At 33.5% G+C, this 24567-nt stretch overlaps 1 protein-coding gene across 2 annotated transcripts in view; it reads right to left on the bottom strand.

Annotated features, from left to right (window-relative positions):
• Dnah12 (dynein axonemal heavy chain 12) overlaps window positions 1-24567 on the bottom strand; it is a 260099-nt gene that overhangs the window by 175780 nt on the left and 59752 nt on the right. The window contains exons 20-22 of one of the 2 annotated variants that reach the window (XM_040289787.2): window positions 12571-12756; window positions 11423-11623; window positions 7429-7623 (exon numbers count right to left, since the gene is read on the bottom strand). In XM_040289787.2, the coding sequence (XP_040145721.1) occupies window positions 7429-7623; window positions 11423-11623; window positions 12571-12756 (582 nt within the window). Of the gene's footprint in view, window positions 1-7428; window positions 7624-11422; window positions 11624-12570; window positions 12757-19640; window positions 24057-24567 lie in introns of those variants that run through there. The other variant, XM_078038350.1, reaches the window with a different exon arrangement.

Genomic DNA, 24567 nt, shown 5'->3' with positions numbered 1-24567 from the left:
TGTCAAATGGTGGTTTCACTCCAAGTTTTCTGAGGAATCTCCATACTGCTTTCCATAGTGGTTGTACCAATTTATAGTCCCACCAGCAATATATGAGTGTACCTTTTCCCCACATCCTTGCCAACATAAATTATTGCTTATATTCTTGGTGATTGCTATTCTGATTGGTGTGAGAAGAAATCTTAGAGTTGTTTTGATTTGTATTTCTCTAATTGTTAGAGATGAATTTTTATATATATTTGTTGATCAATTTCATTTCTTCTTCTGTGAAGTGTCTGTTCATTTCCTTAGCCCATTTATTGATTGGATTATTTGTGGGGTGGTTTTTTTTTTTTGGTGTTAAGTTTTTTGAGTTCTTCATATATCCTGGAGATTAGTGCTCCATATGAGGTACATGTGGTAAAATTTTTTTTTTCGCATTCTGTAGGCTCTCTCATTATGTTGTTTCCTTTGCTGAAAAGAAACTTTTTAGATTGAATCCATCCCACTTATTGATTCTTGTTTTTCTTCTTCCACATTAGAAGTCTTGTTGATTTTAAGTCTTTTGGGTATAAACCACAGAAAGAGATAGCTGGGTCAAATGATGGTTCCATCCCAAGTTTTCTGTGGAATCTCCATACTGCTTTCCGTAGTGGTTGGTTGCACCAATTTACAGTCCAACCAGCAATGTATGAGTGTACCTTTTTCTCCACATCCTCACCAATATCTATTTTTGCCTGTATTCTTGATGATTGCCACTCTGACAGGAGTGAGATAAAATCTTAGAGTAGTTTTGATTTGCATTTCTCTAATTGCTAGGAATGTAGAACACTTTTTAATATATTTTTTGATCAATTGCATTTATTCTGTGAAGTGTGTTCAGTTTGTTTTTTTTATGATTCTATACATGTGATATTCTTTTTTTTTTATTGGTTGTTCAAAACATTACAGAGCTCAAGACATATCATCTTCTGTGGTTTATACCCAAAAGACTTAAAATCAGCATACTACAGTGATGCAGCGACATCAATATTTATAGCAGCTCATTTCTCAGTAGCTAAACTATGAAACCAACCTAGGTGACTTTCAATAGATGAATGGATAAAGAAAATGTGGTATATATACTCAATGGACTATTACTCAGCTTTAAAGAAGAATTAAATTATGGCATTTGCCAGGAAATGGATGGAATCATGCTAAGTGAAATAAGGCAATCCCCCAAAGCCAAAGGCTGAATGTTTTCTCTAATATGTGGATGCTAATTCACAGTAAGGCAGGGGGACACTAGAGAAGAATAGCATTACCTTAAATTAGATAGAGGGAAGTGATGGGAGGGGAGGGGAGGGGATGTAGGGATAGGAAAGATAGTAGAATGAAACAGACATTATTACTGTATGTATATATGTTGACTACGTGACCAATATGATTCTGCAACATGTATACTCAGAAAAATGAGACATTATATCCCATCTATGTATGATATATCAAAGTGCATAAATGCATTCTACTGTCATGTATAACTAATTAAAACAAATAAAAATTAATTTAAAAAGAAAAAAAAAGAAGTCTTGTTAAGGAAGCTGGGGTCTAAGCCAACATGATGAAGATTTGGGCCTACTTTTTCTTCTATTAGGCACAGAGTCTCTGTTCTAATGCCTAAGTCTCTGATCCACTTTGAGTTGATTTTTGTGCAGGGTGAGAGACAGAGGTTTAATTTCATTTTGGTGAATATAGATTCCAGTTTTTCCAGCACCATTTGTTGAATAGGCTATTTTTTCTCCAATGTATGTTTTTGGCATCTTTATCTACTATGAAAAAACAATATTTATGCCTCTGTGTCTTCTCTTTTGTACCACTGTCTACATGTCTGTTTTGGTACCAATACCAGGCAGTATTGGTACCAAATACCAATTTGGTATTTAGTATCAATACCAATGATCTGGTATTGTGATGCCTCCTGCTTCGCTCTTCTTGCTAAGTATTGCTTTGGTTATTCTGGGTCTTTTATTTTTCCAGATGAATTTCATGATTACTCTATTAGAAAAAGCAATATAACTAGAAAGTTCTATGAAGAATGTCATTGGGATTTTAATAGGAATTGCATTAAATCTGTATAACAGTTCTGGTCGTATGGCTATTTTGACAATATTATCTCTGCATATCCAAGAACAAGGGAGATCTTTCCATCTTTAAGGTCTTCCTCAATTTCTTTCTTTTTAAAAACAAATTTATTTTAGTTGTGGTCAGACGCAATATCTTTATTTTATTTTTATGTGGTGCTGAGGATTGAACCCAGGGCCCCACACGTGCTAGAGGAGTGCTCTACCGCTGAGCCAAAACTCCATCCCCTCAATTTCTTTCTTTAGTGTTCTAAGTTTTCATTATAGAGGTCTTTCATCCTTTTGTTACATTGATTCCCAGGTATTTTTTTTGAGACTATTGTGAATGGGGTGGTCTAATTTATTTGCAGTGGATTTATCACTTATGTATAGAAATGCATTTGATTTATGAGAATTGATTTTATATCCTGCTACTTTGCTGAATTCATTTACTAATTATAAAAGTTTTCTGGTGAAATTTTTTTGGATCTTTTAAATATAGAATCATGTAGTCAGAAACAGTGATAGTTTGAGTTCTTCATTTCCCATTCATATCCTTTTAATTTCTTTGGTCTGTTTGATTGCTCTAGCTAGAGTTTCAAGAACTATGTTGAATGGAAGTGGTGAAAGAGGGCATCCCTATCTTTCCAGTTTTTAGAGGAAATGCTTTTAATTTTTCTCCATTTAGAATGATGTTGGCCCTGGGCTTAGTATAGATAGCTTTTACAATGTTGAGATATGATCCTACTATCCCTAGTTTTTCTAGTGTTTTGAATATGAAAGGGTCCTGTATTTTGTCAAATGCTTTCTCTGCATCTATTGAGATAACAATGCAATTCTTCTCTTTAAGTCTATTGATATGATGGATTACATTTATTGATTTCCATATGTTGAAACAACTTTGCATCCCTGGGATGAAACCCACTTGATTGTAGCGCACTTTCTTTTTAATATGTTTTGTATGGGATTTGCCAGAATTTTATTGAGAATTTTTGCTTCTACATTCATCAGGGATATTGGTCTGAAGTTTTCTTTCCTTGATGTGTCGTCGTCTGGTATCAGGGTGATACTAGCCTCATAGAATGAGTTTGGAAAGGTTCCCTCCTTTTCTAATTCATTGAATTACTTTCAGGAGTACTGATATTAATTCTTCTTTGACAATCTTGTAGAACTCAGCTGAGTATCCATCTGGTCCTCGGCTTTTCTTTTAGACAGTAGGCTTTTAATGGTGTCTCCTATTTCACTGCTTGAATTGGTCTATTCAAATTGTGTATGTCATCCCGATTCAGTCTGGGTAGATCAATTTGTTGATGTCTTTGAGATTTTCTATTTTATTGGAGTATAAATTTTCAAAATAGTTTCTAATTATCTTCTGTATTTTAGTAGTGTCCATTATGGTATTTCCTTTTCTATCACAAATTTTAGTAATTTGTGTTTTCTTTTTGTTAGTATAGCTAAGGGTTTATAAATTTTATTTATTTTTTCAAAGAACTAACTTTTTGTTTTATCAATTTTTTGAGTTGTTTCTTTTGTTTCAATTTCATTGATTTCAGCTCTGATTTTAATTATTTCCTGTCCCCTACTGCTTTTGGTGTTGATTTGTTCTGCTTTTTCTAGGGCTTTGAGATGTAATGTTAGGTCATTTATTTGTTGGATTTTTATTCTTTTAATGAGTGAACTCAATGCAATAAGCTTTCCTCTTAGCACTGCCTTCATAGTGTCCCAGAGATTTTGATATGTTGTACAGGTGTTCTCATTTACCTCTAAGTATTTTTTATTTCCTCTCTGATTTCTTCTGCTATCCATTCATCATTCAATAGCATGCTATTTAGTCTCAGGTGTTAGAGTGTCTTCTATTTTTTATTTTATTGTTGATCTCTAGTTTCATTCCATTATGATCTGATAGAATGCAGGGTAGGATTTCTATTTTTTGTATTTGCTGAGTTGCTTTGTGGCATAAGATATGGTCTATTTTAGAGAAGAATCCATGTGCTGCTGAGAAGAAAATGTATTCGCTCAATGATGGATGAAATACTTTATATATGTCTGTTAAGTCTAAGTCATTGATTGTATTATTGAGTTCTAGATTCTTTGTGTAGTTTTTGTTTGGAAGATCTATCCAGTGGTGAGAGAGGTTAAAGTTAGCTGGTATAATTGTATTGTATTCTATTTGATTCTTGAAATTAAGAAGGGTTTGTTTGATATATGTAGATGTTCCATTGTTTGGGATATATATATTTAGAATTGTTATGTCTTGTTCACATATGATTCCCTTAACCAGTATGAAATGTCCTTCTTTATCGTTTTAACTTTGGCTTGAAGTCCACTTTATCTGATATGATATAAACTCCTGCTTATTTACACAGTTCGTGTAATACACTTTTTCCCAACCTTTCACATTCAGTCCAATATTTCCTTGAAGGCACATCTCTTTTAGACAACATATTGTTGGGTCTTTTTTAAAAATCCAATCGCCAGTCTATGTCTTTTTATTGATGAGTTTAAGCCATTGACATTCAGGGTTATTACTGAGATATAATTTGTATTCCTGGTCACTTGGCTTTATTTTTTATTTTTAACTTGACTTGGTTTCTCCTTTGATTGTCCTTTCCTTTAGTGGTAGTTCCTCCCTTTGCTGGTTTTCATTGTTTTTATTTTCTTTTTCATTTCCTTCTCATATTTTGCTGAGTATGTTCTGTAGTGTAGGCTTTCTAGCTGTGAATTCTTTTAATTTTTGTTTATCATGGAAGTTTTTTATTTTGTCATCAAATCTGAAGCTTAATTTTGCTAGATATACAATTCTCAAATGGCATCCATTTTCTTTCAAAGCTCAATATATGTTATTCCAAGACCTCCTGGCTTTCAGAGTTTGGGTTGAGAAATCAGCTGAAATCCAAATTGGTTTTCCCATGTGTTATATGACTTTTTTTCTCTCGTAGCCTTTAAAATTCTATCCTTATTCTATATGTTAGACATCCCATTATAATGTGCCTTGGTATGGGTCTGTTGTAATTCTGTACATTTGGGGTCCTGTAAGTCCTATAAGCCTCTTGTAATTGATTTTCCATTTCATTCTTTAGGGAAATTTCTGATACTATGTCATTTGAAAAGATTGTGCATTCCTTTGGTTTGTATCTCCACGCCTTCCTCTATTTTGGCAAATCTTAAATTTGGCCTTTTCATGTTATCCCATATTTCTTGGAAATTCTGTTCATATTTTTTACCATCTTCTCTGTGAGGCTGACTTTATTTTCAAGAGTATATATTTTGTCTTCATTGCCTCAGATTTTGTCTTCTAAGTAGTCTAGTCTGCTGATATCTTCCATTGAATTTTTATTTTGGTTTATTGTTTCCTTCATTCCAAGGATTTCTGCTTGATTTCTTTTTATAATCTCAGTCTCTTTACTGAAGTGATCATTCACTTCCTGTATTTTCTCTCAGATACCATCCCTTATTTCAAAGATTAGTCTAACTATGAAACTTCTAAACTCTTTCTCTGACATTTCTTCTATTATATTGTCTATGGATTCTGTTGTTGGAACATTTTGGTTTGTTTGAGGCACTTTGTTCCCTTGATTTTTCATGTTGTTTGTGTGTTTTCCCATCTAGCGGTATGGATCTGAGACAATACGTTTTCTTAACTGTAGTCTTATAGTGTCCCTGAAGGTTTCCAGTACCTTACTGCGGGTACTGTGACAATGGATTTCCAGGGAACAGCAGGCAGCAGGCAATCCCCTGGTAGTCTGTGGGCAATTTTCAAGCTAACAGCAGGCAATCAGCAGGTGGACATTAAGCAGTAGGCAATGGGTAGGTGAAAGGCAAGGAATAGGCAGGCAAGAGGTGGGCAAACAGGCAAATGGTGGATGATAGGGGGCTGTCAGCAAGTGATCTGCACTCAAAAAGCAGGTGATATGCTGGCAGGCAGTGGGCAATCACAGTGGACAAATGGCAGGTAAAAAGCAGAAGGTTGGTGGGCAGTGATAGCTGCCTCTCAGAGAAACATTATTTCCTCTGCTTGAATTCTGAGGCACAGAGTAACAAGGAATATAGCCTCCCTGTAGCTTGCCATCTTGTATCTCTTCAGTGAAATGTTTTGTAATATAAAAACTATTAAAATTCAATAGATCATAATTATTCTTATCAAGGATATTAATTACAAATGAGAAATTATGGTTCTCATGCATATTTTCACTTCACCTACATTCTTCTGAATGCTGTAGAAAAAGTATATATTTTAATTTTTACTTTTACAGCCTTCAACTATAAACATGATTTACCGCAGGAAATGATAAACTATATCCCACTAGCCAAATTTAGCTTGATGCAAGTTTTATATGGTTCATGAATTAAGAATTATTCTTATACTTTTAGAAGGTTAAAAAAATCAGAAGATTTTGTCATGATATATAAAAATATCAGTGTCCAGAGGCAAAGTTTTATTTTATCACAGACAACCCATTCATTTACATATCATTTCTGGCAATTCTCTCACTATAATGACAGCAGAATTGAGTCACTGCAAAAATGACCATATATCTCATAATGCCTAAAATATTTACTACCGGGCCCTTTGCAGAAAAAATTGTTACCCTCTGATTTACAAGCACTCATATATCACAAAGCTTAAAATCAACAGGTAAGACAAAATTTCTGAAACTTATAAATTTCAGCATACTATTGACTCTCAATAAGTCTAGAAGTAAAATAAATTGTTATGTAATTTGAATACCAGATTTAAAAATAAATGTATATCTATGGTCTGTGGTTACTATGTGTCTGAAAAATAGTCTGTTTTCAGTATTAAAAATAGACACAAGGTATTTTCCTCACTAGGAAAGATACAAATGAATTGAGACCAACTGAGCAGATTCTTTTTTCTCCATCATTTTTGAGCATACAGAGAATCACCTTTACCAATCAACTATTCTTTACTGACTTCTCCATTTTATTTACCTATTTATTTTGTTAGGAGAGAAATGGTGATTTTATATAGTCAAGTAAATTAAATGTCCATTTGAAGCAGCTCCACTAAATAGTAAAGAGCTATAAGTTAGTGTATTTTATGAATTGAAAAGTTAAATTACTAATACTTTCATACATTTTTACATTTTCTGAGCTAATTTGTATATACTGCATAGGATTTACTTCTGTAATCAGAAAAAAAGTTAATGCTTTCTTTAATATCCAAAAATAAAGGTTCAGGGATGCATATGTGACTCAGTGGTAGATTGCTGGCCTACCAGGCTTGAGGCCCTTGGTTCAATCCCCAGTACTGAAAAATAAATAAATAAACAAAGAAAAGAAGGAAAGATTGGTTCACCTATTATAAGAGTGAAAACAAATACTTCACCTTTGGATCTTTTGCACAAAATTTCATAATATCCCTCCAATGTCTGTCTACCGTCTGAAACTGACGTCCTTCTTCTGGCATCTGTTGCATGATATCCTCAGAACAAAAGATAGGCTCCAGATACAGCCATTGAGCTTGTACTTTTAACCATTCATCAATTGTTTCTTGTATTCGGATCAGACGGTCCTCCCAAGCCTTAATGAAAAGCATACTGTACTAAATTCCAGTTATTAAAGAAATGCTCTAGATTATAAGACAAATTTATTTGAAATTTAATGTTTTTTTAATCAATGGAAAATAGTTTACAACTAAAGATTGCTATGAGTATCTTACATAGGCTTAGAAAAACTCTAGGAAGCCTGAGGGTTTTTTCTAAAGCATTGAAACTCACATTTGGAAATGACTATAAAGTTATTAAACCAGTTTCCTAACCTTTAGAAAAACCCCAAGTCCAAAAAGGATGTAACCTGCTCTATATTAGTGGTTGTCAATCATAATCCATTTGTCTTCCACACCAGGGAATATTTGACAATGTCTAAAAAAAATTTCCAGTTGTCACAAATGACAGGGAAAGGATGGTAGTAATATATAGTGGGTAGAGGCCAGAAATAATGTTAAATGTCCTATAACACACAGGCCATAACAAAGAATTATTAGCCCAAAATATCAACAGCACCAGGGTGAGGAATCCTGCTCTATATCAACACAATTTGGAGAGAAATGAAATGACATTGAAAAAAAGGTAAAATAAATTTCCTTGATCTCATAGGTTGCTTATACTTAACAAGTTATCTCATTAATTGAAAATAATTCATATAACTCTTTTTAGTTCTTAAAATATGACCTAAAGTCCTATATGTTAAAAAATTAGGCCTCATTTCTCTCTTTAAAAAAAAATTCTAGCAGAACTTTTAAATGTCTTCTAAATTTCCCTTGTTAGACAAATAAGAACTTTCTACACTGAGTATATAGCTCAGGGGTAGGAGTCCCTGGATTCAATCTCTAGTACTGCAAAAAAATAAAAATAAAAATAGGTAATAATAATAATTTTCCACAAAAGACATACTATCTAATCAGGAAAGGCTAGATGAATCTGATTCATGGGAAAATACCCAAATTTATGTCCTCTGAGAAGATCACTACTTTGTTGTTTCCAGATAATGGCCAAGATCTTCTACAAAACACTACTGATGTTCAAATTAAATGTTACGTATTGTAAACATACTTCAAAACATCAATGTACCACAAAGTTATTATTTTACAATTAAAATAAAATCAACTGTAATCCCAATGGTTTGGGAGGATGAGGCTGAGGTTCAAACCCAACCTCAGCAACTTATCAAGGCTATAAGCAACTCAACCAGATCCTGCCACTCATAAAATATAATAAAGGATTGAGGATGTTGATCAGTGGTTAAGCACCCCTGGGTTCAATTCCTGGTATCAAAAATAAATAGATAAATAAATAAATAAAAGTTATTGCTGGTAAAAATCACAATAGAGGCCTGGGGTTGTGGCTTGTGGTAAGCGCTTAACTAACGTGTGAAGCACTGGATTCAATCTTCAGCATCAGATACAATTAAATAAATAAAATACAGGTATTGTGTCCATTTACAACTAAAAAAATTTTTAAATAACATAAAAGATTGCCTTGGTTTGAATCACTCTGTCATTTATTAGCTAAGTGAATGTAGACAAATTATCTAACCTTCTATTCCTTGGTTTCCTTCTCTACTTATACAGATAACCAAAGTATCTACTTTAGAGGTCTGCTATATGAATTAAATTGGTTAATAAATGTAAATGTGCCAAATCAATATATGGCACACAGATTTGAAATATTTAAGAAATGAACAGAGGTGGGGCTGTGGTTGTAGCTTAGTGGTAGAGCACTTGCCAAATGTGTTAGGCACTGGTTCAATCCTAATCACCACATAAAAATATATAAATAAAATTAAGATATTGTACTCATCTAAAACTAAAAAAATTTTAAAAATACATTACCTCTTTAAAAAATGAACAGAGGATAGGCAGGAGGTAGGTAGAAGATGACAAATATAAAGGAGAAGGATTTAAAAAAGTACTAAAAAACAAAAGAGAGGAAGAAAAAACAGGAAAATTTGATACTATTGGGGGAAGAGAGCAAATAAGGGGCAATATGAGGGACAAAAAAACTAAGATATGAACAAACAAATGTCAGATCAAAACAACTCAAATTTGGAGCTGGGGTTGCGGCTCAATAACTAGTACGTGTGGGGTACTGTGGTTGATTCTCAGCACCGCATATACATGAATGAATAAAATAAAGGTCTATCAATATTTAAAAACAAAATTTTAAAAAAGCTCAAATCCACATATAATTATACCCCATCTAAGTCAAACCAAGGCTAAATCATAAGCAGGTGAAGAAGAAAGCAATTAAAATGAAAGTACAATTATATGTGTGTGTGTGTACAAATATATACACATAAAATATACATTGTACATACCTACGCTCCCACATTGTACATACCTACACTCCCTCTCCACATAATCTTGCAGGATGGAAAAATGTAAAATAAAATATAATTATACTGATTAATTTCAATATATAGAAGAATAAAACTACATTCCTATCTTTTACGCCGCACAAAGTCAAATCAAAGTGAATCAAAGTCTTAGGAATTAGACCATAAACTTTGCAATTGCTAGGAAAAAAAAAAAACATAGGACCAACACTCCATCATATTGGTGCAAGCACTAACTTCCTCAAACAAGAGCCCTAAAGCTCAAGTAATAAAACCAAGAATCAATAAGTGGAATGTGAAGGAAAAAAGAGCATGAAGAGAGAGACTACAGAATGGGGGGAAATCTTTGCCTACTATTCTTCTGATGGGAGATTAATATCCAGCATATATAAAGAACTCAAAAAACTTAACAACAAAACACAAATAACCTAATAAATGGGCAAAATAACTAAACAGACATTTTTCAAAAGAAGAAACACAAATGACAAATATACAAAAAATGTTCAACTCCTCTAGCAATCAGGAAAATGCAAATCAAAACCACACTAATATTTCATCTCTCTCCACTCAGAATTGCAACGATCAAGAATACAAATAATAATAATTGTTGGTGAGGAGGCTGGGGTTGTGGCTCAGTGGTAAAGCACTCACCTCTCACGTATGAGGCACTGGGTTTGATCCTTAGCACCACATATAAATAAATAAAATAAAGGTATTATGTCCTTCTATAACCAAAAAAAAATTAAAAAAATATGTTGGTGAGGATGTGGGCAGAAAGGTACACTCAAACATTGTTGGTGGGACTGTAAGTTAGTACAACTACTCCAGAAAGCATTATGGAGATGCCTCAAAAAATTAAGAATGGGGGCTGGGATTGTGGCTCATTGGTAGAATGCTTGCCTAGCATGTGAGAGGCCCTGGGTTCATTCCCCAGCACCAAAATAAATAAAGGTTAAAAAAATTAAGAATGGAACCACTATAAGACCCAGCTGTCCCATTCCTTGGTATTTATACAAAAGAGCTAAAATCAGCATACTGATTTTAAAATCAGCATACAGCATAGTGATATGACCACTTCAATGATTATAGCACCACAATTCACGATAATCAAATTATGAAACCAATCCAGGCAACTCTCAGTAGATGAATGAATTAAGAGTTTTACTCAGGCAAAAAGAATAAAATTATGACATTTGCTAGTGAATGGATAGAAATGGAAACCATTATGCTAAATTAAATAAGGCAAATTCAGAAAAATCAAGAGTCAAATGTTTTCTCTCATAGGTGGAAGCTAGAGCAAAATAAGGGGAAAATTTGTGGGGGTGGGTGCGTCAGCTGTTGGGAAGATCAGTAGAGAAGAAAAAGGAGATCAAGAGGGAGGTAGGAGGGACAGAAAACAGGAGGAAATGCAGAATGAATTGAACATTCAACAAATGGAGTTGTTTACTTGACAGCACATATGTAATAAAACTGCATATGTAACATACCTTGATCTCTTTTTCAAATGGTTTGATAAAAGGTGAGCCTCTCATTGTCTGAGTTTTTATAATCTGATCATCAAGGATTGCCTGAATCTCATCCACTGAAGAAAGAATACAGACTCCAGTATCTCGATACAGACTTATATGAAAAGCAATATCATCCCAAGTTCCTATCATGTTATTCATGGCTTTCTCTAAGGAAAATTCCTAAAAAAGAGAAATAATGGTTTGGTGAAAAGAGGGTCTTATTTACTATATTGCCTTTTCCCATGTGATTCAGTAAGCAACTTGCTGCATTACACTAGCATTTTCTGTAACATAATAATTTTTTGTTAGAAAGTTTTTTTTTAATAATTCAAAATTTTGTCAGAAGAATGTAGCTTTAAAATTCACTTTTTGCTCTAAAAACTATTGCTGTCAGTATTTAAATGTAAAACAAAATAAAATACCTTCTGGAGTTTCTCTAACATAGTCTTTCTGTAGGCCAGGTCTGAAGATTTTCTGTGTATTTCAAGAACCCTATCTCTATGGCCATTTATTTTACTAGGAAACATACACACACACACACACACACACACACACACCTATGTTACACATGTACCTGCCCAGGATTCTTTTTATTAAAACCTGTGTTTTATTTGCTTATTTTTATGTGGTGCTGAGGATCAATCCCAGTGCTTCCCTCATACATACTAAGCAAGTGCTCTACCACTGAGCTACAACCCCATCCCATCCCCAGGATTCTTTTTTTTTAATAATTATTTTTTAGGTTTTTTTTTTTAGATGGACACAATATCTTTATTTTATTTTTATGTGGTGCCGAGAATCAAACCCAGTGCCTCACGCATGCTAGGCGAGCCTGCTACTACTTGAGCCACATAATTAATGAAATAATTATGTATCATTTATCAATGCAAGCTTATTATCCAGCCATATTAGAATGTGGATGAATCAGGAAAAGGTCAAAAAAGCCATTTTTAGTCTGTATTCAAGACAAGCAAGCACATGCTTTGTGCAGAAAAGAGAGTGTTCTCTCATTTTTGCCCTCATCTCTATCCACTGCTATCCAGTACTAAACACATTGGATAACAACAAAGTTATGATTATGCAATTTACAAATTCATCAAAGTATTTCAGTTTATCTTGATATTTACCTTGCTTGCTCCTGCACTTATCACTTCAAATTTTTCCAAGTATGGTGTAAGGTTTAATTTCAAAATTTTTCTCAATGTTGTTCCAGAGTCTGGAGTCAAGTCATAGCCAACAATTTCTGACATCTGTTTCCAGTGACGAGCTCTCATTCCTGGATTGCATAGAATGGAGACAGTAGGAATATACTCCTAATGGTAAAAATATAAACAATAATGTCATTTGATTCCCATACATGTATATTCTATAGACAGCCCTTAATAGTATGAAATATATATTTCTTCAAATTATTTAATCTATTTACAGGAATACAATTAAAGTCTCAATTACATTTTGAGGAAGAGGAAAACTAACAAAATGATTCTAAAGTTCATCAGATGAAATAAATACATTTTTACATTTAAAGATAAAAAATTTGTTTTAAAAGTTAACCTGAAAATAAGCATGTAAAAATAGCCAAGAAAATTATAAAAGTTATACAGAATAAGAGGTAAATGTTCTATAAAAATGTATATGATAAGGGCTGGAGTTGTGGCTCAGCAGTAGAGCACTCACTTGGCAAGTGTGAGGCCCTGGGTTCCATTCTCAGCACCACGTATAAATAAATGAATAAAATAAAGGGCCTTCCTTCACCAAAGAAAAATTTTAAAAAATGTATCTGATAAAAGTATAGTAACTAAAGCTATAGCATTATTTTAGAAATTTTAAGTTGTTATATATACTATATGTAGAAACATATGTTACAATATTAAAATATAACACACATACACACACACACACACACACACACACACACACACACACATGAAGGGGGAAAAAGACTTATTAAATGCCAAAATGTAGCAATGTTTTAATTTCTTCTGAGTGAGATCAAGAGTTTTTAACCATCATCTTACATTTTTCTGTAATATCTGCTTTTAAGTACCGCTTAAAATAATATAAATTTTAAAGTTTTTTTAAAATAAAAATAATATATTCAACAACACATTTGTCATTCTTGATATCAACAAAACATTTTTCTTAAAATCAGGTACAAAATAAGCATACCAATTGTTACTACTTCTAATCAACATGTATTCAGTGTTTCAGCCAGTCCAAAAATTTACATAAATAAAAGATATGGGGATTAAAAACCAAAAACAAAACCATTATGCTTCACAGATTACTGTCTATGTATAGTTTCTGGATATTAAATTAACATAAAGAAATTAAATAAAATTTCTACATACTAGTCTCAGCTAAAAACATAAAAAGATCAATTTATAATAGTAATAACAAAATAAAGTATACTGCGATAATCAAATTAAAGCTCTGCAAAGCTATTTGGGAGAAACCATATAACTTTATTCAATAATGTTATTGAAAATCTAAATAATAAAGGTAAATCTAATAAGATACAAATAAATCTAAATGATAGAGATTCACATAAGTGACAAAGGACATTGTCCAGAATATATTATAAAAATCCCAAATATTAACAATAAAAACAGAAACAACCACCACACAAGTGGAGTCCAAAGGTATAATTGAGGATTATGCAGAAGAAGAAATATGAAAGTCAAATTGAATGTAAATTCTATGGTGGTAGGAATTTTTGTTCTTTTTACTGGTATGTCTCAATGAAGCACACAGAATACTACCAGTTATATCACTGTCAACCAATAAGAATTTGTTTAATAAATAAAATTTGAAGCTAAGTTACATTTTATTAGAAATCAGGGAAATATAAATTAAAACCTTATTAACATAATTTTGCATTTACTAGAGTAGCAAAAAAATCATGACACCTGATGATATGAGAATATGGGACTGGTAGGAATTTAAACTGAGGAATAATTTGAAATTTTCTGACAAAACTGAACAACCATATATTTTAATATTCAGAAGTCTCACTACTAGGCATATGCCTTTCTTAGAAAAACTCTTTGCCCATATACACTAGGACACAAGACTATAAGATAACAGTATTATAGGTACATGAAGATGTGCTTAACATCACTAATAAACAGGGAAACACAAATTAAAATTACAATGAGATCTCATCTGTGTTAACCAGCTTTCCATTACTGTGACAAAATGCCTAAGAAAACAAGTATTGATAATAGCAAAAAGGAAATATACCATATGACTAGGAAAATTAATAGGAAAATTAATAAATTAAGTAAGAAATATTCTATAGTAGTTGAAAAGAAAGGAAATGTAATTTTGAATTGAGTATGGTGATATATACCTGTATTCCCAGCTACTCAGGTGACTAAGGCAGGAGAATAGCAAGTTCAAGCCAACCTGGGCAACTCAAAAAGACTGCCTCAAAATAAAAAGAGTTGAGGATGAAGCTCAGTGGTAGAGTGCTTGCCTAATGTCTGTGAGGCTCTGAATTCAACACCTAGTATATACTGGGAAAAAACACAGTGTTCCATTTTTTAAAAAATCAATTTATACAAAACTGCTTATGGATGGCATATTTATTAAATTCAAATTTGGGGCTGGGGCTCAGCAGTAGAGTGCTTGCCTTGCACGTGTAAGGCCTTGGGTTCAATTCTCACACCATATAAAAATAAATAAACAAAATAAAGGTATTATGTCCATCTACAACATATATATATATAAATATATATATAAAATTCAAATTTGATTAAAACAAAAAAGCAAAGGAATTTGAAACATAAAACTTATGATACATTTAACTTTAAGAGGAATTAAAGGGATAAAATAGGGAAGGAATCACAGAAAGAAAACAACAGTATTAGTAACCTGAGTCTAAAGAAGAGGAAAGGATTCATGGGTGCTCATTTTCTTACTGTACTTCATAACTTAAACACATTAAATATATACTGTGTTAAGGGGCAAGGATAAGTAAGAAATAGTTCTTGCACATCAAGGAGAATAAAATATAGTGAGAAAAATAGATTTTGGACAACTACTCCAAAGGTAGTAGAACAAAGAAATAATTTAAAAATTTTAATGTATAAGATATATAAGATAATATAAGATAATACAAGTGTTGAGAAGAAAGAGTGCTTATTTGTCCCTCTTCCCAATCCAAAGCCTTAAAAATCACACTGTTATTCTGATCTACCTCCTTAAAATAAAATGCACCTTACCTCTTCTCCAAATGAAAAAAATTAATTGCTTCAGGCCCTATTTTCTCACAGGATATTGATATCCTCTACTTAGGAATTTCTTTATTCTATGAACAAACATTATTATCTTATGTACATATGTAACTATATTACCAGTGGGGTTCTACATTATGTATAACCAGAAAAATAAGAAATTATACTCCATTATATATGACATATCACAGTGCATTATATTACTGTCTCATATAGCTAACTAAAACAAATTAAAAAAATTTTTTTAATGATTTCTTTGTTCTACCACCTTTGGAGTAGTTGTCCAAAATCTATTTTTCTCACTATATTTTATTCTCCTTGATGTGCAGGAACCATTTCTTACTTATCCTTGCCCCTTAACACATAAAAAATACTCCTCTCAGTGATGGTCAAATATTTTCTGAATTTAATTTTATTTTATTTGTATCAATTCTATACTGCAAACAATGTTCAATTTCACTAATGAAATTATTAGATATGGTCGAAAGTCAATTTGAGAAACCTGGGCAAAAACTAAAAACAACAATAACAAAAAACCCATAATACATTATTAGACCTTATTTAATATCAATATCCAAGCCAAGTTGGCAAAAGAATTAAAGAATTAAAATCAAGAATCAACAAATGGGATGGATTCAAACTAAAAAGTTTTTTCTCAGCAAAAGAAATAATCAGTGAGGTGAACAGGGAGCCTACATTCTGGGAGAAAATTTTTACCCCTCACACATCAGATAGAGCACTAATCTCTAGGGTATAAAAAGAACTCAACAAGCTAAGCACCAAAAAACCAAATAATCCAATCAATAAATGGGCCAAGGACCTGAACAGACACTTCTCAGATGAGGATATACAATCAATCAACAAATATATGAAAAAATGCTCACCATCTCTAGCAATCAGAGTAATGCAAATCAAAACTAATATATCATCTCACTCCAGTCAGAATGGCAGCTATTATGAAGGCAAACAATAACAAGTGTTGGCGAGGATGTGGGGAAAAAGGTACACTCATATACTGCTGGTGGAACTGCAAATTGGTGCAGCCAATTTGGAAAGCAGAATGGAGATTCCTTAGAATACTGGGAATGGAACCACCATTTGACTCAGCTATTCCTCCTCTCAGACTATACCCAAAGGACTTAAAAACAGCATACTACAGGGACACAGCCACATCAATGTTTATAGCAGCACAATTAACAATAGCTAAACTATGAAGCCAACTAGATGTCCTTCAGTGAATGAATGGGTAAAAAAAATGTGGCATTTATATACAATGGAATATTACTCAGCACTAAAAAAGAACAAAATCATGGCATTTCCAGGTAAATGGAAGATAATGCTAAGTGAAGTTAGCCAATCCCAGAAAAACAAATGCCAAATGTTTTCTCTATTATAAGGGGGGTGACTCATAGTGGGGTAGGAAGGGAGAGCATGGGAGAATTAGATTAAATCTAGATAGGGAAGAGGGGTGGGAGGGAAAGGGAAGAGGAAGGGGATTAACAAGGAGGGTGGAATGTGATGGTCATCATTATACAAAATACATGTATGAAGATTTGAATTTGGGGCCAATATACCTTATATACAAACAGAGATATAAAAAATTGTGGAGATTATATATATATATATTTTGCATTATAATTATATATATATATATATAATTATAATGCAAAAAATCAAGTACATGTATAATGGCATAAATTGGCATGAACATAATTTATATACGGAGATAGAAAAATTGTGCTCTCTATGTGTAAAAGGATTGTAATGCATTCCACTGTTGTCATGTATTTAAATAAATAAATAAGAAAATCTTAAACAATTTTGTTTTAAAAAATGAGAACTATAGCTGGGTGCAGTGGCACACTCCTTTAATCTTAGTGACTTGGGAGGCTGAGACAGGAGAATTCCATTTGAGACCAGCCTTAACAACTTAACAAGGCTGTAAGCAACTTAGTGAGACACTATCTTAAAATGAAAAAATAAAAATGACTGCCTCAGTGGTTAAGTGCCTCTGAGTTCAATCTCTGATTGAAAGAGAGAACTATATCACTCCTCAGTATTTATCCTAAAGAATGAAAGTCATCATACTATAGTGATACATGTACATTCCACGTTTAGAGCAGCACAATTCACAGTAGCCAAACTATGGAACCATCCTAGGTGTCCATCAATAGATGAATAAATAAAGAAAATGTGGTTTATATACCACAAATTATGTCATTTGCAGGAAAATGGATGGAATTAGAGACCATTATATCCAGGGAAATATGCCAACTAACAAGGTCAAAAGTCATATTTTTCTCCCATATATGGACACTAGAGTAAAGAAGGGGAAAAAAAGTGGGGGTGGGAGGAACAGAAATCACATGAAGATGAAAACTGGCTAAATTATATTGGTACATTGTGTGCATGTGTGAATATCTAAAAAAACAAATCCCATCATTATGTATAATTATTATGTACCAATTAAAAAATGTGGAAAAAAATGAGAACTAATGAGTAAGGTTGCAAGATACAAGATCAATACACAAAAATCAATTATATTTCTATGAGCTAATAATAAGCAATCCAAAATTAAAAGTAGGGAAAATTCTCACACATCATAATATCAAGAAGAATAAAATACTTATGAATAAATTTAATGAAAGAAGGGCAAGACTTAGCAGGACAAAATTGCAACACTTGTAATCCCAAACATTTGGGAAGCTGAGGCAGGAAGATGACAAGTTCAAGGCCAGCCTGGGTAATTTAATAAGACCTTGTCTCAAAGTAACAAAGTCTGTGGATATGGCTCACTGGTAGAGCATCCTTGGGCTCAATGTCCCAGTACTTCTAAAAATAAAGAATTAAAGCAGGCTGGGATTGTGGTTCAGTGGAAGAGCACTTGCCTAGCATATACAAGGCCCTGGGTTCAATCCTCAGCACCACATAAAAATAAGTAAATAAAATAAATATATTGTGTCCAACTACATCTAAAAACTAAATATTAAAGATTAAAAAGTACAAAACTTATAAAGAACTTCTACAATTCAATAAGAGACAAATAGCTCAATTAAATGGGCAAAGGATTTGAATAGGCATTTCTCCAAAGATGATGCAAATCAAAACCAGAATGTGATATAACTTCATACCCAGTAGGATGGCAATAATTAAAAAGATGAACAGTAACAAACATTGACTAGGATGTGGACAAATTGGAATCTTACACTTTGCTGGTGTTAATGTAAAATGGTATAGCCACTTTGTAAAACTGTCCATCAGTTCTTCAAATGTTAAACATTAAATGACCATGTGATCCTGCAATTCCACACTGATATATATACTCAAAAAAAGTGAAACATATCCACATGTATTTTTGTGTTGTACACAAATGTTCATAGCACTATTATTTGCAATAGCCAAAAAATGGAAATGCAAATGTCGATCAATTAATAAATGGATAAACAAGTTGTAGTATACCCACACAATGAAATATTATTAATCAATAGACACGAATAAAATACTAAAACTTGCTATATGAATATACCCTGCAAACATGCTAAGTGGAAGAAGTAAGTCACAAAGGTCACATATGATTTCATTTATATAAATTTTATTTTGTTTTTCTTTTTTTATTGGTAAATAAAACATTACAAAGCTCTTGACATATCATATTTCATACATTAGATTCAAGTGGGTTATGAACTCCCATTTTTACCCCAAATACAGATTGCAGAATCACATCAGTTACACATCCTCATTTTTATATAATGCCCTATTGGTAACTGTTGTATTCTGCTACCTTTCCTATCCTCTACTATCCCCCCTCCCCTCCCCTCCCATCTTCTCTCTCTATCCCATCTACTGTAATTCATTTCTCTCCTTGTTTTTTTCCCATTCCCCTCACAACCTCTTATATGTAATTTTGTATAACAATGAGGGTCTCCTTCCATTTCCATGCAATTTCCTTTTTCTCTCCCTTTCCCTTCCACGTCATGTCTCTGTTTAATGTTAATCTTTTCCTCCTGCTCTTCCTCCCTGCTCTGTTCTTAGTTGCTCTCATTATATCAAAGAAGACATTTGGTATTTGTTTTTTAGGGATCGGCTAGCTTCACTTAGCATAATTTGCTTTAATGCCATCCATTTCCCTGCAAATTCCATGATTTTGTCATTTTTAGTGCTGTGTAATACTACATTGTGTATAAATGCCACATTTTTTTTATCCATTCATCTATTGAAGGGCATCTGGGTAGGTTCCACAGTCTAGCTATTGTGAATTGTGCTGCTATGAACATCAGTGTGGCAGTATCCCTGTAGCACACTCTTTTAAGGTCTTCAGGGAATAGTCCAAGAAGGGCAATAGCTGGGTCAAATGGTGGTTCCATTCCCAGCTTTCCCAGGAATCTCCATACTGCTTTCCAAATTGGCCGCACCAATTTGCAGTCCCACCAGCAATGTACAAGAGTACCCTTTTCCCCACATCCTCGCCAGCACCTGTTGTTGTTTGACTTCAGAATGGCTGCCAATCGTTCTGGAGTGAGATGGTATCTTAGGGTGGTTTTGATTTGCATTTCTCTGACTGCTAGAGATGGTGAGCATTTTTCATGTACTTGATTGATTGTATGTCCTCCTCTGAGAAGTGTCTGTTCAGGTCCTTGGCCCATTTGTTGATTGGGTTATTTGTTATCTTATTGTTTAGTTTTTTGAGTTCTTTGTATACTCTGGATATTAGGGCTCTATCTAAAGTGTGAGGAATAAAAATTTGTTTCCATGATGTAGGCTCCCTATTTACCTCTTGTTTCTCTTGGTGAGAAAAAACTTTTTTAGTTGAAGTAAGTCCCATTTGTTGATTCTTGTCATTAACTCTTGTGCTATGGGTGTCCTATTAAGGGATTTGGAGCCCGACCCCACAATATGTAGATCAGAGCCAACTTTTTCTTCTATCAGACACAGAGTCTCTGATTTAATATCAAGCTCCTTGATCCATTTTGAGTTAAATTTTGTGCATGGTGAGAGAAGGGGATTCAGTTTCATTTTGTTGCATATGGATTTCCAGTTTTCCCAGCACCATTTGTTGAAGATGCTATCCTTCCTCCATTGCATGCTTTTAGCCCCTTTATCAAATATAAGATAGTTGTAACTTTGTGGATTAGTCTCTGTGCCCTCTATTCTGTACCACTGGTCCACCCGCCTGTTTTGGTACCAGTACCATGCTATTTTTGTTACTATTGCTCTGTAGTATAGTTTGAAATCTGGTATCGCTATGCCGCCTGATTCACACTTCCTGCTTAGAGCTGCTTTTGCTATTCTGGGTCTTTTATTTTTCCATATGAATTTCATGATTGCTTTATCTATTTCTATAAGAAATGCCATTGGGATTTTCATTGGCATTGCATTAAACCTATAGAGAACTTTTGGTAATATCGCCATTTTTATGATGTTAGTTCTGCCTATCCATAAACAGGGTATATTTTTCCATCTTCTAAGATCTTCTTCCATTTCTCTCTTTAGGGTTCTGTAGTTTTCATTATATAAATCTTTCACTTCTTTTGTTAGGTTGATTCCCAAGTATTTTATTTTTTTTTTAGGATATTGTGAATGGGGTGTTTTTCTTCATTTCTGTTTCAGAAGTTTTGTCACTGATATACAGAAATGCCTTTGATTTATGCATGTTGATTTTATTTTATTTTTTTTTTAAAGAGAGAGTGAGAGACAGAGGGGGACAGAGAGAGAGAGAGAGAGAGAATTTTAACATTTATTTATTTTTTTCTTAGTTCTTGGCGGACACAACATCTTTGTTGGTATGTGGTGCTGCTGAGGATCGAACCCGGGCCGCACGCATGCTAGGCGAGCGCGCTACCGCTTGAGCCACATCCCCAGCCCCGCATGTTGATTTTATATCCTGCCACTTTGCTGAATTCATTTACTAGTTCTAGTAGTTTCTTTGTAGACCCTTTTGGGTCTTCTAGGTATAGAATCATGTCGTCCACAAATAGTAATAATTTAAGTTCTTCTTTTCTATTTTTATGCCTTTAATTTCTTTCATCTGTCTAATTGCTCTGGCCAGTGTTTTGAGAACTATATTGAATAGAAGTGGTGATAGAGGGCATCCCTGTCTTGTTCCAGATTTTAGAGGGAATGCCTTCAATTTTTCTCCATTCAGAATGATGCGAGCCTGAGGCTTAGCATAGATAGCTTTTACAATTTCGAGGTAAGTTCCTGTTATCCCTAGTTTTTCTAATGTTTTGAACATAAAGGGAAGCTGTACTTGTCGAATGCTTTTTCTGCATCTATCGAGATGATCATATGGTTCTCATCTTTAAGTATATTGATGTGGTGAATAACATTTATTGATTTCCGTATATTAAACCATCCTTGCATCCCAGGGATGAATCCTACTTGATCATGGTGCATAATTGTTTTGATGTGTTTTTGTATTCGATTCGCCAGAATTTTATTGAGGATTTTTGCATCTAGGTTCATTAGAGATATTGGTCTGTAGTTTTCTTTCTTTGAGGTGTCTTTGTCTGGTTTCGGAATCAGGGTGATGTTGGCCTCATAGAATGAATTTGGAAGTACTCCCTCTTTTTCTATTTCCTGAAGTAACTTGAAAAGTATTGGTATTAATTCTTCTTTGAAGGTTTTGTAAAACTCTGCTGTATACCCATCCGATCCAGGGCTTTTATTGGTTGGTAGTCTTTTGATTGCTTCTTCTCTTTCATCCATTGATATTGGTCTGTTCAAATTGTGTGTATCCTCCTGACTCAATCTGGGCAGATCATATGACTTAAGAAATTTATCGATGTCTTCACTATCTTCTATTTTATTGGAATATAGGTTTTCAAAATAATTTCTAATTGTTTTCTGTATTTCTGTGGCATCTGTTGTGATATTGCCTTTTTCATCCCGTATGTTAGTAATTTGATTTCTCTCTCTTCTTCCCTTCATTAGCATGGCTAAGGGTCTGTCGATCTTATTTATTTTTTCGAAGAACCAACTTTTGGTTTTGTAAATTTTTTCAATAGTTTCTTTTGTTTCCATTTCGTTGATTTCCGCTCTGATTTTAATTATTTCTTGCCTTCTGCTACATTTGCTGTTGTTTTGCTCTTCCTTTTCTAGGGCTTTGAGATGAAGTGTGAGCTCATTTATTTGTTGCTTTTTTCTTTTTTTAAGGAATGACCTCCAGGCGATGAATTTCCCTCTTAAAACTGCTTTCATTGTGTCCCATAGATTCCGATATGTTGTGTCTGTATTTTCATTTATCTCTAAGATTTTTTTGATTTACTCCTTTATATCTTCTGTAACCCATTGATCATTCAGTAACATATTGTTCATTTTCCATGTGATGTAGGATTTTTCCTCCCTTCTTTTATCATTGATTTCCAGTTTCATTCCTTTATGATCAGATAAAATGCATGGTATTATCTCCACCCCTTTATATTTACTAAGGGTTCCCTATGGCATAATATATGGCCTATTTTTGAGAAGGATCCATGTGCTACTGAGAAAAGAGTATATCCACTTGATGATGGTTGATACATTCTATATATGTCAGTTAAGTCTAGGTTATTGATTGTGATATTGAGTTTATTCAACTTTTGTTTGGAGGATCTGTCCAATGGTGAGAGAGGTATGTTGAAGTCACCCATAATTATTGTGTTGTGGTCTATTTGATTCTTGAACTTGAGGAGAGTTTGTTTTATGAACGTCGCAGGACCCTTATTTGGTGCATAAATATTGATAATTGTTATGTCTTGTTGGTGAATGGTTCCTTTTAACAGTATATAATGTCTTTCCCTTATCCCTTTTGATTAACTTAGTCTTGAAGTTGATTTTATTCAATATGAGGATGGCCACCCCTGCTTGCTTACGAGGACCATGTGCGTGGTATATTTTTTACCAACCTTTCACCTTCAGCCTGTGTGTCTTTTCCAATCAGATGTGTCTCCTGGAGGCAGCATATTGTTGGATTTGTTTTTTTAATCCATGTTACCAGCCTATGTCACTTTATTGGAGAGTTTAAGCCATTAACATTTAGAGTTACTATTGATATATGGTTTGTACTTCCAGCCATGATTGATTATTTATCTTTTTTTTAATTTAGTTTGTTTCTCCAGGATTAGCTTTTCCCCCACCCTCTGTCTTTACTGAGGTACTTCCCACTGTTGGTTTTGGTTATTGTTTTTCATTTCTTCCTCGTGCAGTGTTTTGCACAAGATGCTTTGCAATGCTGGTTTTCTGGCAGCAAATTCTTTTAACTTTTGTTTATCATGAAAGATTTTTATTCCGTTGTTGTACCTGAAGCTTAATTTTGCTGGATACAAAATTCTTGTTTGGCATCCATTGTCTTTCAGTGTTTGAAATACGTTGTTCCAGGATCTTCTCTCTTTCAGCGTCTGTGAAAAAAAATCCATTGTTAACCTTATTGGTTTACTCCTCAATGTAATCTGCCTCCTTTCTCTTGTAGCTTTCAATATTTTCTCTTTGTTCTGTATATTGGATATCTTCCTAACAATGTGTCTTGGCATTGGTCTACTGTGATTTTGTATGCTCGGAGTCCTGTATGCATCTACAATTTGTATATCCGTTTCCTTTTTTATTTCTGAAAAGTTTTCTATAATTATTTCATTCAGCAGGTTGCTCATTCCCTTGGTTTGAACCTCTATACCTTCCTCTATCCCAATGACTCTTAAGTTTGGTTTTTTTATGTTATCCCATATCTCTTGGATGTTTTTCTCATGATTTTTAACCAGCCTTTCTGAGTTGGCTAGACTCTTTTCAAGATGATATATTTTGTCTTCATTATCAGACGTTCTAGTTTCTACTTGCTCCACTCTGTTAGTGATACTCTCATTTGAGTTTCTAATTTGGTTTATAGTCCTTCATTTCTAGAATTATTGATTTTTT

This window comes from Ictidomys tridecemlineatus, chromosome 2 (genome assembly GCF_052094955.1).
Source record: "Ictidomys tridecemlineatus isolate mIctTri1 chromosome 2, mIctTri1.hap1, whole genome shotgun sequence".
Taxonomy (NCBI): Eukaryota; Metazoa; Chordata; class Mammalia; order Rodentia; family Sciuridae; genus Ictidomys; species Ictidomys tridecemlineatus.
Note: the sequence above shows the minus strand (reverse complement) of the source record. Positions and strands in the feature narration are given on the sequence as shown.